We start from the raw sequence: 17,066 nt of genomic DNA, 5'->3' as shown, positions 1-17,066 counted from the left end.
AAAATATGTGAGCAAGCGCTTGCAGTTATAAATTTATCAACCGAAAATCTTCTGATGCTTATACATACATACATATATTTTATATGCACCAGGTACATGCATAGAAATGTCGGTAAGTGGATTATATGTATGTACCTTCATAATTTATATTATATTTTATATATATTTATTGCATTTGTTCATGCTTTGTTTTTATTTACTTTCTTTTCGGTTAACACTTGTGTTAATATTTATTTAGCTTTATCCTTTGCTTTGCTTTTGTTTTTGTCACTTTTCCACTTTTTGACATCATTTATCAGCAGCAGCGGCAGCAACAACGCAAAAACACAAATCGGTGTAAACAAAAAATGATACGAAATAAAATAAATCAAATAAAGGGCAAAGAGTGAAGTGTACAAACACTCATATCTAAATATGTAAATAAATAAGTAAATGTCTATAAAAATACGTATTCCGTAAAATGTAGAAAAATGTACATATATGTGAACATAAGGCATACGACTTTTTTCTAAAATTAAATATATCTAGTATGAGGGATGATGAAAAACCAACAAAATTAACTTTTTTGTCAAAATTTGGTAAAAAAAATGTTGCACTAAAAACATATACTTTTCTTGTTCCGTTGACTTGGAATTTTCAACTTATAGATACATTTTTCAGTACTCATATGAAAATCCGATTAAAAAAGTATTACGAGGGCTTATATTCAATTCGACCTAAATATCTGCAGTTTACACAAAAACTACTTTCTGATGTTAGAACCCATCTGAGACTTAATTGTCATTAATGGTTGCAATTTTCATTTTGAAATTCAATAGTTAATTATCTTGACAAGCCCTTTAGAAGGTCAGCATTAACATCACCGATGACAGTTAAGTCTAAGACGGATTTTTTTTTCATAGGAATCTTATTTTTGTAAAACCTCTAGAAAAATAATTCAATGGGAAGAAAATTTTAGAAATAAATTTTTGATCGCAGTCATAATTCGGTTTCTTCAAATCGATATTATGGTATTTTATTAAAATATACAATGTTTACAAATAAAGCCTAATCACAGTTTTGATTCAAGAAGTACTTAGGAGGAGTAAACTAGATTTCTCAAATAAGTTTCAAAATAAATATAAAATTAATATACGTATGTATATATATTGAACTATGTCATTTTTGTTATTAAAATGCGGTAATTTGAATTGCATGTATGTTTTTCGTTTTTGGTTGACTATTTCTGGGATTTGCCATATATATATGTATGTACATACATATGTACTATATGTAAGTATACTTTTTAGCACACTTTTTTTTCTCTTGTGCAGCCTTTTTTTTGAAAAAATTTAGGCAAAACCGTATTTTAGTTGCGCTTTCATCATTTCTCATAACTATAATTAATTTCAGAAAAAAAGTCATATGCCTAATGCACATACATGCAAAAGCACAAGTATGTACATACTGCTGTTCAAACTGCAACAGCTTAAATTTCGAAAATATGTGTTTAAAGCATTTTTGTGTTCTTACCTAATTTATTTGAAAATTTATGCATTGCAATCGAAACAAAAATGTGTATAGAGAACCATATTTCTGCTTTTATGTTTGCAAAGTCAATATGCATGCAATAAGTGCCGGCTTGCATTTTTTGAAGTCGGTTAAAGAAGATCTAAATGAGTAAAGAAAATCTTTTAATATATATCTATGCTCTTCCCAGTTTTTAAGGCCCTCTACTTGGAACCCAAAAAACCAATTGAGGTTTCCAGGTATGCTGTGCGTACGTTTCATATAGTTGCGCTCAAAAGCACAGCGTATCAATTCATTGATTAGCGCCCCGTGATGCAAGCATTTCCACTCGGTACCAATCAGCAGTGCGGATTTTTGTCGGACCTATAAATTATAGTTGCGACGTAAAAATGTTTAAATAAATAATTTGGTATTCTTCAAGAAACCCCGCAAAAACCAAATATGGAAGGTCGTTAGAAGATTGTTATATTCTAGAAATTTATTACTGTTAGGCAAAACATTCATGCCACCAACAAAGAAGTCTCTATAAAATTAAAATGGTTGGAATTGTCATAAAATTATCGCACAGTATAACCTGACATTTTCGAATGAAATTTTAAGGTCTTTTAAAAGCGTTTTATATTCATAATGAGCGCTAGCAACACGTAGGAATCCAGCATAAATAATACCACCTCACGCTGGGATTTATAATTATTCATACATAGTGTGTGTAATCTAAAACGCTACAGCAAGCAAGCGATCACATGCATTTTGGCCCAATTATTTTATTTTGCCTTGAGACTGCCAATCGATTGACCCAAATATAAAGTTAATAGTTTACTATACACACAAAAACTCAATCTTAGGAACCACAAAGAATTAGTCAAAAATAGTTAAGTAAATAAAATTTAATAAAAAATAATAATTAGCTGGGTTGTTTTTGGGCGACGTTGCTTGCAAGCACTAAAACAAATACTAAGAGTCAAAAGTTGGTAAACAAAATAAATAAATAAATAAAGGAATAAACAAACGAAAATAAACAAAATATAAAAATGGAGTTCAAAAGTTATAACTGCACAGACTTCAGCTTGGGCAGGGCATATCTATATAAATATTTACATATATTTGTGAGCTGAGGCAGGTATCATACGTGCACGTACATATCATATATGTTTTGTGGATACAATTTTTTATTTGTTTGATTTGTAAGTATAAAGTAAAAATTTATGACAGCAACAAAATGCAATGGCAGCGTTCGAAATATGGCCCAAAAAGTGAACCCCAATAAATATCAGCAAATAAGATACGAGCATTAAAGCAACAGAACAACAAACAAATACAACATTTTAAATTAAAACAAATAAAATGTGAAGCAACATCAAGCAGGCAGCTAGCTACAAATTGGTAGCCACTACGACTGACAGCCAGCTAGTCCATAGCTGCTGAACTGCTGCATGTGATGCTGATAAGATAAGGAAAAGCGAGAAAATTTTAAACAACTCTAAAGTACATACGAAAAAGTTAGTAATAGTGAATACAATGCTTGTCAGTAAAACGAGCATGTGCACACACATTCATACATACATATATGTATATAATCTTAGCTAGAATATAAAAAAAAAAGAATTCAAAAAACCTGGCAACACATAATTTATAACCCCTTCGATATTGCACGTCAACCGTCTAAGACATATCGCTAGTATGTAGCTACCTTCCAGCAAAAGCGTTTCATGTTTGTTTTTGTGTTAAATATTTTCAAAACACTTGCAACAAAAAAACACCAAGAGCGGCACAAAACAGCACATTTCTCTGCGTTTACTTAATGCCATTTTTTTTTGTATGCCAACTATTTGTTAACTGCCGTTTTGGTAGCTACGCAGATTTAGAACAGTCAAGATTGATTGCATTTGTTGGCGCGAAAATTCCAAATGAGCGCCACGAAGCAATGCGCATTCAAAAAGCACAGAAAGTGCACGCACACAAACACATACACGCAAAAGTGAGTGCAGAGAAGCTACCGCAGAAGTAGGTGCATAAGAATAGAGCACCGCATTTATGGTTTGGCTTAGTACGCGTAAGAATATGTTTTTCTTTTTTTCTTCTTGCTATACGCAACACCCATTTGGTGACGTCAGTATGCGTTGCACGTACGAAACGGAGTGAACTATGGACGCCAGCGTTTGCATACCAATTAAGTGTCGCATAGGTATGTAAATATGCGTATGAAGTTAGGTGTTGGTGCTGATTTGGTTGATCGCATGCAGACAGCCCCCACCAGTTAGACAGCCAACAGACATTTCAAGTACATATAGTGTTTTCATACATACTTACAGTGGCGGGAAAATAAATAGAACAGTGTCTCTTTTTAACACGTTTTGGCTATTACTCTTTTGTTTAAATATCTAATGTTTATCATTATTTTTTCTTATAAAAGTATAGCTCGTAATCGAACAAAAACCATGTAGATAGGTCTTCGCACAAAAATTAGGAAAATTCGACAAATTTTGAACTTTTTAATTACAATTTTTAGATAAAAATTAAGTATGCAGTTTTGCAGTCATTTTCACACATTTCGAAAATTCTTTATTTGGAGGAAAAAGCGCAACACCACAGCAAATAAAAATTCCCAAAAATCATTTTATTTTACCAAAATTGAATGGGCTACAAAACCGCATAGATAACTCAATTCTAATATGAATCATTCTGATGGAAATTTTTACCCTTTTTTCAGGTAAAATATCGAGCCCTAACCGCCAAAATAACGTAAGCGACATTTTTTTTTAATTTTCTTTTTGATGCAGAAATATTCCTAGAGCATCTAGATACATTTCTGCATCAAAAAGAAAATTTTGAAAAAAATGTCGCTTACGTTATTTTGACGGTTACGGCTCGATATTATACCTAAAATCTTTGTAGTTACGACAAAAATTTACTGAATATTTTATCGTATGAGACAATACGTAGTAAAAAAAAATACCATAAAAAAAAACTAAAAATATGTATAAAAAACGTCCTCTTTTAAAATTTGTTACCGGCACATACGATAATTTCGAAATTGTTGAAGTTCGTCAATTTTTCTATAAAGTTTGCAGTTTTTACTTACATACATGGTTTTTTATAGATAATGAGCTTTACATATATAAAAAAATAATAAACATTAAAAACAAAGCAAAACTAATTAGGGTTGTTAAAATTCCGCGTCCCTATTTATTTGCCCACCAGCGTATATACACTAAATACTCAAGCATACCGAAGCATATTGACATTTAATGACAGCAGCCACCAGAGCGGTATGTAGCGAAACTTTTGCGGGATAATATTGATTTGATTATGACAACACATAAATTTTGTTTACCTATGATTTGACAAGTGAATTTTTTTAATATGTAATTAAGGCAGTGCTTTGCATAAAAAAGTAGCATTTTTTCTTATCAAACCCCCAAATTAAAAAAAAGCAAAGCTTAAAGAAATTTCGTGCTGAAAATGTAGCACTCAAAGCTTTAAAGCCATGGAGCAATCATGCTGAATCTTAGAGATTTCTAATAATAGTTACCTCTGCGGAAGCGGTAGGAAAATATTTTCTCTCCAAACAATGGCTGAATTTTCTAAATTTTCAAAAATGCTAAGTGAATAAAACTAGCTTCAGTATCAGCCATTCCTGTTTTTAGGTTTTAGAGTTTCTCAAAACATTTTAGTCACCGAGCTCTATCGTCATTGGACCGCTATTAAGAATGGTCACAAGTATTTATCACAGCATTGGTGATGGAGTAACCTAATAAGCTAAAACTTCTTGGTGTGACTAATCGAGATTTTGTTCTCGGAAAGAAAGGAAAAACGATCCGGTATCATCAGAGAGGGGGAGGGAGAGCGGAATAGGAAAGGGTGGACTCTCTACCTTGGCAAAATAAGGGGATAAACCTCACAGAAAACGTTCCAGACGTATTCTACTAGACTTGCAACACCCCAAATTGCTCATAGGAGCATAGTGTAACCATTTTGGTGAATGTATAAACTTATCCAAGAATAAATTAACCCTTTCAAGACTAAAGGAAATAAATTTCAAAAAAGTCACTGATAATAATGTGCGCATATTAATGTACCTATTTTTATTACATATGTAATTTTAGAAAAAAAATGCTTCTATCAAAATTAGAAAAATTTATTGTGAAAATATTTTTTTTTTATGCGCAATGCTTAAAATATATGGCCAAGATATTTAAGAAATTTTATTTTGAGCAAAACAAAGGTAGTTTTTTACGAAAAAACCATAATTTAGAAAAAAATATTATAGTCCGAATTAGAATAAAAAAAATACCATCAGAAAAAAAAATGTGGGTGGAAGAAAATCCAGTTATTTTTAAATTACAAAAAAAAACAGAGAAGATAGTTTTTTAGGGAAATATCATTTTTTAAGGAAACATATAACTTTTAAGATTTTTTCGAAAATGGTTATATAGGAAAAATAATATTTAGGAAAAATAATATTTTGGAAAAATAATAGGACAAAAAATTATTTCGTCAAGGAAAAAACATTGAAGAAAACTTAGGAAAGAATAAAAAAATCTTTGGCAAAAAATTTCACAGGTTTACACAAAAGAAAAAAGTGTATGCATATTAAACCATTCTTATACATATATCCCTATGTTATTCGACACGCTGAATGCGAATTCAAGGTCCGTTCGCCTCCATCATGTCAGGTTCGTGGTCAGTTGAAGGTCAAGTAGGGAAAAATTCATTGAATAAATCTGAAAATTCATATATATGGGGTTTTAGACCCGCTGAACCCGAATTATTAAATTAATTAGCATTTTTAGAGAAAGTAATTTTTTTAAATAAATTCATTTATTTTTTTTTATCAGAATTCGATTATTTCGCCCTCTATGAATTCAAGTTGTAATTTTTTATAAGCTTATGACCCTGAAAGGGTTAAGAACCGTCACGAGAATTCACTTGACTAAACTGGCGTGAGCAGTGCAGATTTTGCGGAACTGATAACGAAAGTGTGCGGTACAATTTGGAATGGTGTCCTGCACTGACACGCAAACCAAAAAGACACTTCGGGAATAGTCTAATTACATAGGCTTAGGCTAATATTGATTGATTAATTTCTCTCAGACACTGAATGGAGAGGAGACGCAATAGATCTCAAGGTCTTACTGCTTTATGCTCAATAATAATAATACAAATTAGTGTATCACTCAGATAAGAAAATACGCCGAGAGTCCTCATACTCTTGCCGAACTAAAATTTCCGAACCTTACTAGTTTAAAGTTATCTCCTTGCTTTCATTTTACTGCATGGCTTTTAATTTTTTGTGTATACGATTTTATTTTACATTTTGCTTGGTTTTTTTAATTTATTTTATTTTGTCTTATTTTCCTTTTACGTAATTCTAACTTATTTGCTTGATCTTATAAGTTTTAATTACTACTTCACTTACTTTTTCCCTTCACAAATTCCGTATGATTGTTCTCATGATTTTGCGCCAGCACGGACGCGGCGCCATTAACGCTACCCGCACCGCTGCCGCCACCACCCGCACCATTGTGACGCTTTCTCGCCGCTTGCTGTGAGCCGCGATAACGTTCCGCGCGGCCATTCTTACTGCCGCTGCCGCCACCCTGTCGAGGATTGCGCGCCGCTAGCGCTGAATCTACAACGCAACCGCAGAAGTGCAGCACCAACAGCAGGAGTGGCGTCAATCGCTCCAGCTTGAAGCTCTGCATTTTATGCTCAACAACAACAACAGCAACTACGACAGCAATAATGCTGACACGTTGACGGCATTCTATGAAGGGGCGTAATTCAGCGAGCGTGTGCGAGTGAGGTGTTGATAGTAGACGAGAGGTTTAAATGTATAAACTTCAATTTTGTATGATAAATCGAAAACTGTATTTTCACAAAAATTGTGCACTTTTTACGAGTAAATACGTAAGCACTTTTCTATGCTTCTCAAGCGCACACACACACACAAACACGACGAAAACCCCGCACGTATACAGTGTTATATGATTTGCGCATGCGCGCCGGTTTTTTCTCGCAAAATTACACTGCGCTGCAATAATTTCCTGTGCGGTTGTTATTTGCACGCACGCGCATTTGTCGTTGGTTTCGTTTGAGCTGCAAGCAGCTACGTAGAGATACGACACAAAAGCGCGGGCGCGGAGATTTCGCTTTTCGTTCGGTCGCTGTGGTTGAAATGGCGCAGCGCGGCGCGCCGTTACCAGCTTTTCGCAAACTTTTGCACAACAAACGAGTTTCGCGACGAGCTGCCGCAGTCACTACTCGCGCCGAGTTGTTGCTTTCGCGTTCGAATGGGCAGTGGTTGAACTGGCTGGGGCGCACTCACCACATCCAACGTACGGCAGGCAATACCCTTTGCAGCGGGTGCCTCTTCTTTTCGAACTTGTTTTTTCTACAGCGCTTTGTCTGGATGCACTCCTATATTCGTTCGTTTGTGTGCTTGCGCAAATATTTGTGCCAATGTATGGCGTATCTTTTGTTTGTTTTGCAAATTAATTTCCAACACAAATACGACGCGTTCCAATTAGTTTTATGTTTTTTTTTTGTTTTTGTTTCAAAGGCGCGGGGTATAATTTTTGCAGGGGATTTTGAGTACTTCAAGGCGTGAAAATAAACAACACACGGCACACAGATTTTTAATAACTAAAATTTTTTGCTCAACGCCCAGCAAACACGTACGCACAAATCGAATATGTATCATTAGCGACAACGCAGCTCGAAATTTTTTATGATAAAACAACAGCTTTTATTAAATTTGAATTCACCAAGAATTTTTTTCATTTGAAAAAAAAATATCAAAGTCCGTGTGCGTTCCGGCGTCTGCGCAACAAAACGTTTTACTCTCAACTAAAGTTGGGAATTATTCCAAAAGTTTGGCCCGATAGTCAAGAGCCTCAGAAAAAGGGGCGAATTCACACAGATACTCGCAAACACAGACACAACACTTTGAACAGGTATGCAAAGGTATGCCGTATGCCACACCGCATGGACGCGCAACAGTGCAAAGCAGGTAAAAATCCGAAAAAATACAAACAAACGCTTACACAACACGCACACACAGCCAGGTTTCAGCTGAATTTTTCGCCGCAATCATCCCGGCTTTAAATCGAGCGTAAACTGCGAGAGTCACAGATCGAAGCCAAGCAGAGTAAACCAGAAAACCAACTGAGTGCACAGCGCTGTCATCTCTATTGAAAGGTCATTTACAAACCAAACAAGTAAACATGAGCGCAACAATCTCTTCGGCAACGCGGCGAAAAACTTACCGCTGAGAGGGCGAGCGCGCGCGCGTTCAGGTGTTGTGCAATTAAGCGACGCTCACCTGAGTAAATACAGCGCGAGCGCACTTGGATTCATGGCTTCTCGTTTTGTGCAAGAAAGTAAACACACACAAACACGCATACATGCATAAACGAAGACATAAATACTCGTACGAATTTTTGTATGTGTGCGCGCTTGTGCAGCAGTAAATCTTTAAGCCATTTGCTCGATCTTGAAGTTCTTGCCTTATAAGCTGAGCTGAACTGTTTACTGTTTGGCATGTCTGCCGTCTGCCTCTGTGCGATGTCGGCTGGCGCGTGGGTTTTCGATTTCTTCTCTTGTCCACACCAGCTTTGGTGATATCTTTCACTTCACACTTCACGCTATGAGTGTTGGCTTGTATGAGTGTGTTCGTTGGTAAAAAGTCTTATACATAATAATTTGTGTTTAGAAGTATTTTCCAGTATGCTCTATGCGCTTTTTCGGCATTCTTTTCTGTTGTTGAATGCTGTTGTTGTTTTGTGCAATCTATACCTTCATCTATGTTGAAGAGGAGTCGTATGCCTAGAACAATAATTGCTTTTGTGCAGTTACTTTATGCAATCTTAGTAAAACTGTTTGAAGCTTGAGCGTGTGTGTATGTATTTGTGTGCATATGCCAGCTAGTGCCTTCATAGGTGCAGAAACTGCACAAATGATGGGGCATGAAGCTGCAACTCGCCGTTGTTTAAAATACTAAACCCTCCGATCTGAAACAAATTCATATATAAGTTGAGCTAGGTAAGGGGGCTTTTAAAGTACTTCCACCCGATGGTTATTCGAATGCTACACATATCTATCTGATCATATATCTATTTAATCATGAAGTCAATAAAGAAAACCATCATTCAAGACTTCAACGCCGGTGTCTTTTTCATTGGAAATGATTTTTACGTGGCGGATCCTAAACCCAGCGCACAACCTATTGCTGAGAAGGATGGTTTCTTAACCGAATACACGTTTATATAGCGAGCCGCTTTCTCCAAGACAGACGCCCGCTTACAGCCGCACCTATTGGTGAACAGTCGCTGCAGACTTCAGTGAGCCCTTAAACCGAATATGTCGGCGTGGCCTCATCGAAGCTCCCTCTCTTTGTGGCGTGACCCAAGGCTCTACTCGGATTGGTTACCGCGTCACGCACATGGGTTGCTTACGTTTCCCAGAATGTGCGAACGAGGATGCAAGTGTCGGGATTGAGTATAGCGGTGAAACTGTAGCTGCATCGCAGAACAGCGACTATACCCTATTGCACTCGAATGGACTCCGGCGCTCCAGATCTGAAGGTATTTCCAATTGGCGTCAGTCGGCACAGAAGAGAAGCGACTGGCGTTCTTTGTTGAATTCGGCCAAAGTCGCTTAGGCGGGGGCCTTTATCGACATCGAAAAAGCTTTTAACAATGCCTTTTCGGGACTATCGTGAAATCCCTGGTTAAAATGGTAGCCGAAGCCGACTTTATTGAGCTTACACATTGCATATACGGAGGGGAAGTGACTCAATCAATCATTGCGTAACCAGAGGCTCGCCTTGGGGTGGGCATAAACGGCCTAATAATTGGATTGGAATGATTAGGCTTACGGGTGATTGCCTATGCGGATGACGTTGGACTCTTGGTGGGGAATGGAGTTCTAGGTATATTTCATGCTCTAATCCAAGGTTACTTTAACCGGATGGCTAAGTGACGTGCAATGAGTGGACTCGCTGTAAATCCTAGTAAGATGAAATTCGTTTCGTTCACTTTTGACAAATTATACCCCACTAGGCAGGACTAGCTAGAGCGGGTACAACGGTCTGCTCCATTGGAACAGTGAGGCACTTAGGAACACTCACATTCTGGCAATGTACGCGCAATAGCTGTGGTCAGACTTAGGGACACTGGACGCTTAACTGACTGAGGATTTTGATTATTTGCACACCATCTATTTGTCGAAGCCACTTTCGACAGCTCGAAAAGGAGTTGTTTATATGCTGCGATGTCAGAATTTGGTATACCCGCGAATCTAATACTGAACTGCTAAGGAGCAATTCATTACAACAGTGTACAATTGTTGGCTATTGCCGATGGCACCTGATACCTGAGGTTGAGGGAATATCGTCTGTGGAAAGAACCTACGAACCGCCATGGACGTATCTTTTACGCTTTCAACAATCCTAATTCTGTATTTGGAGACAAACCCAATTTGACAAGGGATGACGGAAATTCGTTCCAAAATACATCATACACACACCATGTCGGAAACAACAACAAACAAAAAGTAAAACCTAATTCTCTTTAAGAAAACCTTCAGCATAATTTTACCATTATGGAAGGAGTGAACGATATTGATTTTAGTGAACATTTTAAAGCAGATTTTTTTTACAGCCGGCTCAAAAATTGTTTTTGAAGTGTGAGACCCTGCTCTCGACTGACCTCCAAATCAAAAAGTCTATTCGAGTACCGAACACGGTCGGTGTATTTCAGGTGGAAGTCTTTGATATAAAAGGGGAAATTTTTAGCCTCGAAGCTAGCAGATACCTGCATTTCCATTTTATCAGATAGTCAGGCGGCTATTAAGGCCATTGGCTCTAGCATAATAAAACAATGCAGAGAGTACGTTATCTGGCAGCCGGTACACTCAGCAGCTTTAATGCAACGAAATGGCCGACGAGCTAGCCATCCAAAAACCAGTCGGCTCGGCATACCTCAGTGGTAGAAGAAGCTCTTACACATCTAAGCTACATATATAAAGGGCCGCTGGAAAAATATAGGATACCTCGGGTGAAAAAACAACAATCCTACAGGGCCTACAGGTGTATGTGGCCCACCTACTGCGGAAATCGGACTTCAGTTATCATCAAACTGGGTAGTTTGGATCTGTATGGACTAACTGCTATTTTCACTGGACACTGAGCCACGGCTACTACACATGTCACAAGACTAGAACCGGAACTAGGGTGTTCGATTATTCGCCTTTTTTCCAAAACCAGTGAAAATTCACGTTTGGTTTAATTTTGACTTTTTTTAATACTTAATTGTTTTTTTCTGCCTTTTTCGGATTTGTGTAGTACTCTTGCCGTCGTAGCCGAGTGCTATGGTTCAATTTTTGGTCCCAGAAACATTAAAAAAAGTTTTTTCAAATAGCGGTCGCCTCTCGGCAGGCAATAGTAAATCTCCGAGTGTAGTTCTGCCATAAAAAAGCTTTCTCGGAACTGGAATAAAAGTGCCGATCTCTCCATTTGTGTCACAACATCAAGAAGCAGAAGCCCGGCCAAACATGTAGAATTATAATATATAATTTTAAAACTATTTAGGGGTTTCTCTTAAACTGGGAAAAGCCTTGAGAACTTCAAAAACTCAAAACTTTTGTTGAGAGGTCAAGATTTTTATGAAGTACAAGAAACAGCTTTGTTCGTTAAAAATATTCGGTTTATTCGATATTTGAAAAAATCAAGATTTCAAAAAAGAACGCCTATAAATATCGAAAAAACTGGTGGAAACCACGGAAGTGGAACGCTAAACTTCTTGTCGTAGCTGTAACTCATTACATATAGAAAAAATCGTAAAGCATGCGACTTTTGAAAGAAATGCTTAATTTTGGGGAAACGTTTCAAATGATTTTTAAGAAATTTTTTATAATATTTTTTACGTGAAGATACCTAACATTTGCCTACAATGAACTACTACTATGATGCTGATACAATCAATGGCAATTGAGGTTTCGTATGTAGGACATGCAAAACAGATCAGTTGACAACAACAACCACAAAAAATAGACCAGGTGTACCAATACAGGCTGTCAACTCACTACTTTACATTTAGAATAATTTTTAAAATTTTTTACTAACTACAGTGTATTTATGAATATGTACCAAGATTCTTTGTACAACGAATCTATATATAATTATCTGCAAATATCCTTAAGTACATCTACAGTATCAAGTCAGAAAATCCATTTTTCTGAAAAAAAAGATGCATATGTATGTATGTAGCTATGGCTATGCAAACACAAATAAAGGAGATCCTGCATACTTATGTAAATAAATTTGCATTACATGACGAAGACATATATAAACTGACGCCAGCACAAGTCTAAGCAAACAAACACAAGCATTTATTCAAAGGAAATATGTATGTCACACGATTTATGTAGGATAATCAACTCGCCAAACGCGATAAGATCCTGGACAAACTCGCCTTCGATAAATATTTATACAGACAAAAGTAAATATGTACTTGCGTGTCAACGATTAGCTTGAACAGATATTCAATATCACAGAAATCATCAGTAATATATATTTGCATCTCTTACCTGGAAAGAAAAGAGAAAAGGAAAGAATAAAACATTAATAACAGGCAATAAATAACTAATAAATATTGAATAATTAAGCAAATTCCAAGAGGTTGCTGCAAACGCTCGAGGACAGTTTAATGATGTGAAGCTACTAGCAACAGCGACTGATTGGGGAGTGTAGATGAGCTGATGAGCGACAAATAACCAAAGAACAGAACGTTGAGGCGGCGGACTCATGCATATTTATGTTTGTTAATACATACGTATGTTTGTATGTACATACTTATAGGTACATATGTACATATGTTTCGCTTTAACTTTTCACCAGACAGATATCTTCAGAGATTACAAATTAAATTTTAAAGGTCTACACGCGCGACATTCGCTCAGATACTGGATGCTCTACCGAAAAGATGCAACGCGGGAATCAAATTTCATCAACATTAATGCCCATAACAACAACAACAAGAACAACAAGTGCGCAAGGCGACAATAAAAACCACGACGAGAACAAAGATGACAACCTTCACCTGTCCGCTGTCGAACATGGGTTGCCACAAATCGATGCACAGACGAACTAAATGAAAGGAGAAAAAAGCAAGCGGCCAAAGGCAGCGGCCAAATGTGAAATGACAGGCAGCATTGCAGCATCAGAAACACCGATCGTTAGCTTCATCTGCCGCCAGGTATGCATGCAGGCTTACCACCCGCTGAATGTTCGGTTCGCTTGCCAGTCCGTTTTTGTCAGCCAAGCACTCAGTCGTACATAAAATTAATAACGTGCAATTCGTATTCTTTGAAAATCCTTTACGACCCCAAAACAAAATACAAACGAAAGCATAAATGCTATACATATATGTAAGTAAAAGTATGTACATTAAGGTGCCGCACCAAGTAAAGTTGCGCTATCTCTACAGGTATTATAAAATCTATTATATTTTAAGGCTTCCGCTAAAATACTTCGGAAAAATATTAAGATTTACGTGAGCTAGACTGTTTTGAAAATACCCCAAAAAATTGCATTATTTTGATTGCGTTGATAAAATTCTCAAATGTTTTTATGCTGGCGTGCCAATCTTAAACTCTTCTATCATCTGTGGTGATTTTTTGGAAAAATTATTTTAAAAAAACTCAATTTTCATAAGCAAATATTATTATTTGTCCGAAATATTTTGGCGGAAGTCTTAAAATATAATACATTTTATATTGAGCAAACAGTATCGATTTTCTTTCGTTTCTTTTTTTTTTGGTTGAAGAGTGATGCACCCCAATGCATATATTCATATTTTGGTTTGAGATGGAATGCTTCATTTGCCGCACTCTGCTAGACATATACTTGCTTTTGTAGTTGCTCAGCAGCAAGCAAAAGTCAAAAATGATATTTTCTTGATTTTACGGTTGTTACCATACACATTGGCAACGCCTTCACCAATTCCAATACCAACGAAAAAGCGACAGTTGCTGCGCGCGCGGCAGGTGTCGGCAGCGCGGTGTGAAGTTTTTCGATCCAATGTCATGTGTTGCATGCATCATACTGCGTTTGCTAACAGAGGCGTTGCATTGTCTTACAGCGTCTAATCTCCGGCCTATTGTATTGGCTGTGATTTATTTTTTTTTATTTGGTATTTTTGTTTTGGACATATTTTGTTGTACAAAATGCTTTCGAATTGGTATTTCATAATACTCGTACCTGAGGGAAACGAATGCCATAAGTAGTTCGGCATTATGCTTCGAGTGGACTTACGTTGTGAAGCACTTGAAGAAACAAAGGTGCCACTTGAGTGGCCGGCCGGGCGCCATTTGGGTGAGGAGGGAAGAATTTTCATGGTAATGAGAGTTATGTGTATAGATTAGTGTAGATTTTTTATGTGTGCTGAGCACTATTATGCACCCGAAATGTGCGACAAAAAATATTCTCCCTAAATGGAAAATCTAAATTTTCCTAAATTTGAAACCCGAAATAACTGATGGATAACTGCCAAATTACCTTTGGCAATTGAAAACCATGGAAGTTCCGATCAAGACAACTCAACTCTTGGAGCCGACTAGTGGTAAAGGTTTATCCATTTTGCAAGTAAACCTAGGTTGAGTTATGCCATTTATCCAGTGTGTGGCTTGGCAGTTTTCTTAGCAACAGTAAACAGCTTTTAGTGCCCTCGTTTACACATTTTCGTGTGTAAAAATCCTTTTTGTTAGCGGCTTTACACAATTCTACGGGGGAAATCAGACAGCAGATGTGTATTTTGTAACTTGTACACACTTTCGTAGTAAATTTACGCACACCGCAGCAGCTATATTACGCTCTAAAAGGTCCGAAATTTAAACAAACTATTCGTCGAATAATCGAGCATGTAATTTCGCGAATAATAAGGTAGGAAATCAGTAACCTACCTTTTAGGTAGGAAATCTACACATTTTTTTTTTTTAGAGTGTAGTCTTTTCATCTAGAAACTGTTGACTCTACACTACTATGGCAGTAACGTCCGCACGTAAATTTCTCCGGGGTTCTAAGCCTGGCAGCTCGTTTGAAAGCGAAATTCGATGTCATCGTGTCCGCTGACGAAATATGTAACAGTGTATAGAATACAGCTTTATTCTTTTGACAAATTCTTTCTTCTTCACACATTGAACAACATCAACCTTGCGTTTGGGAATATCCAATAGCAGAGAGGAGGCTATAGGTTCCGGGTGCAGCCCAGTATCTTTTTGAATGTAAAGTGTCCAAACCAGCTATTCCCTCGTATAGTTTAGTAGAATATTCGCGTAGGCTGTAAGTTAAGCAGGACCTCCATTCATATTTCTAGGTATATTTTTGGCCAACAGCTCTCAGGGTTATGGCAAATATTCGATCTTTTATAGAAGTTAGAAGATTTTTATGATTTAGGAAGACTAAAGCCAAACAAAACTCATCGGCTTATTATCTTAAATCTAGTTTGGCACGTTCTGTTGGTTTTGGTACTGATAGACATTTTTAATGAATATGCAGCTGGATCAGCGCGATCAGATGGTAAGCTTTAGGGTACTAGATAAAATGCCGTTCTAAACAGATCACCATCTGACATACATAAACGCGTTGCCCAATAACTATCACATTCAAAAGATCTGGGCCAATACATAAACCCCGCACAAAAGTCCTAAGCCGCAGTAACGGAGGTCATATCTGCCTTTACAGATGGATACAATTTGGAATTCGGGGTAGGTCAAGTGTTTATTTTGTTGCAGATTGAAGAATAATAGGGAGTGCTTAAGTATATAGGCTAATCAGAGGTGTGGCTACACAGGATCGTTAGATCGTATGATTATCAGACAGATAAGGAATGCCTAAAACCCACTTACAGCTGAGGTTCTATTTATAAGAAGCAATTCAAATATTTATCTACAAACTTAATGGTGTATGGACAGGACACAAGTATGTGGATGGACAAATCTTCGCATAGTTTCTACCGCAGTTGCAGCGACCAGGATTCGAAGTAGCCGGTTTAACGCTGCCTGCCCTTACAAGATGATGGCTAAGGGCGCTTTACTGCAGAATATTTCGCAAAAAGGACTTCACACACTTTGGGTGAAATTTTATCCCCGGTGAATTTTTCCCATACTGCGGGAACTAACTCTTCTAAATAACCAGAGCATAAGTTGTTAGATAGTCTGCATTTTTCTATGTTTACAGTCTAATTATCACTAAGTTGCCTAATCTCTAAACAATCATATCAGTCTGCTCCGGAGAAAACAAAGAGACGAGGCTGAATTTTCAATGCTAAATTTTCAAGTGCACTTCATGGCGATAGACTTGTTTTAAGGAAGATATTTTTATTAGTATACCTTCAGAGACTTCATGATCCAAATGGTTTGGTAAAGAGGTCTTGCAATTTTTGACATGAGCATCTTCATGAACTGACATGCAAGGGAACCTGCAATGGTTTGGGACTCCTCCCAAATGCTCAGAATTAACAAAACCAGACATGTGGTTCAGCTTCTCTGAATCTGGA

The 17,066-nt window shown here is 37.0% G+C and overlaps 1 protein-coding gene across 2 annotated transcripts in view; it reads right to left on the bottom strand.

The window, feature by feature from the left end:
- The window catches only part of LOC118743000 (epidermal growth factor receptor), a 231,635-nt gene that overhangs the window by 52,178 nt on the left and 162,391 nt on the right, over nucleotides 1-17,066 (bottom strand). The window contains exon 1 of one of the 2 annotated variants that reach the window (XM_036475451.1): nucleotides 6,929-8,436. The exons of the other annotated variant lie outside the window; for it this stretch is intronic. Coding sequence (XP_036331344.1) covers nucleotides 6,929-7,214 — 286 coding nt within the window. The 5' untranslated portion in view covers nucleotides 7,215-8,436. Of the gene's footprint in view, nucleotides 1-6,928; nucleotides 8,437-17,066 lie in introns of those variants that run through there. 2 annotated transcript variants of the gene reach the window in all.

The sequence above is a fragment of the Rhagoletis pomonella genome, unplaced genomic scaffold (genome assembly GCF_013731165.1).
Source record: "Rhagoletis pomonella isolate Grant_MI unplaced genomic scaffold, Rhpom_1.0 Rhpom_scaffold_00007, whole genome shotgun sequence".
NCBI classification, from domain to species: Eukaryota; Metazoa; Arthropoda; class Insecta; order Diptera; family Tephritidae; genus Rhagoletis; species Rhagoletis pomonella.
The sequence above is the reverse complement of the archived record's forward strand: the minus strand, read 5'-3'. Positions and strand labels throughout refer to the sequence as shown.